The 826-nt window shown below is 38.1% G+C and overlaps 1 protein-coding gene across 1 annotated transcript; it reads left to right on the forward strand.

Annotated features, from left to right (window-relative positions):
- Positions 1-242: 242 nt before the first annotated feature.
- Positions 243-826, forward strand: VICG_02190 (uncharacterized protein; the record flags this gene model as incomplete). Its single annotated transcript, XM_007605573.1, has 1 exon — positions 243-826. A coding segment is annotated over one exon (584 nt), but the record flags the coding sequence as incomplete, so codon positions are not given.

Raw genomic sequence — 826 nt, forward strand, 5'->3', positions numbered from 1 at the left:
TTGACTCGTTAGAAAGGATCGACTAGGCTTCAAATGCAGAAATGCCGAGCTCTAAATTGATATAGATCACCGTTGACATATGAGCTGTAAATTATACATTTTACTTGCTAATCGTTTCTGGAAACCAGCCAAAGCCATCATTAACATATGTACTTCACCAAATAAAGATTCAGTGTCAAGGCTTGATCTTGTCTCCTTTATGCTCCTGATTAATTACTTGACACTACAATGTCTCCTGTTAGATGCTCATGACAAGAAGGACACTGTCTCTAGATTCTGTTTTAAGTATCATTAGTGAACTGGCAAAGCTGCCCGTATTAATGGCAACAATAAGCAATATAACCAATCCACAAACTCCGAACGCTCCTCAAGTTTCAAGCATAACAAATGAAGAATTAGAATTGCTAATGATGGGAGTTGGCGTAATGGCTATTGCTGTAATGGTGGTTCTCTTCATCGGCATAAAAAGCAAACCCGACTATAGGGCAGGAACTAAGACAAGAGGGAGCACAGCCATTTTCACATTTATATCATCCAGTTTTCAGTCTGTCACGTATGGGTATCTTCAATCCAGCACTTCGGATTACGGAGAAAGACTCAAGGACAAGGAATTTCTATCTAGGGGAAAGTTTTTAGTACTGTTGTGCATTATCCAAGTAGTTCTATTCTCGATATTTGGAGCAGATTCATTTTTTGAAAACATCCAAAGAGAGAAAGAAACGAAAAAGATTAAAGAGACAAAGGATATTAGTGCTGATAAAGGAAGAGAAAGACCCGAACAAAGATTGCCATTCCAATCGATTATGGCTATGCTCTTTGCATTTTT

The sequence above is a fragment of the Vittaforma corneae genome (genome assembly GCF_000231115.1).
Source record: "Vittaforma corneae ATCC 50505 unplaced genomic scaffold supercont1.117, whole genome shotgun sequence".
Lineage (NCBI taxonomy): Eukaryota > Fungi > Microsporidia > Nosematidae > Vittaforma > Vittaforma corneae.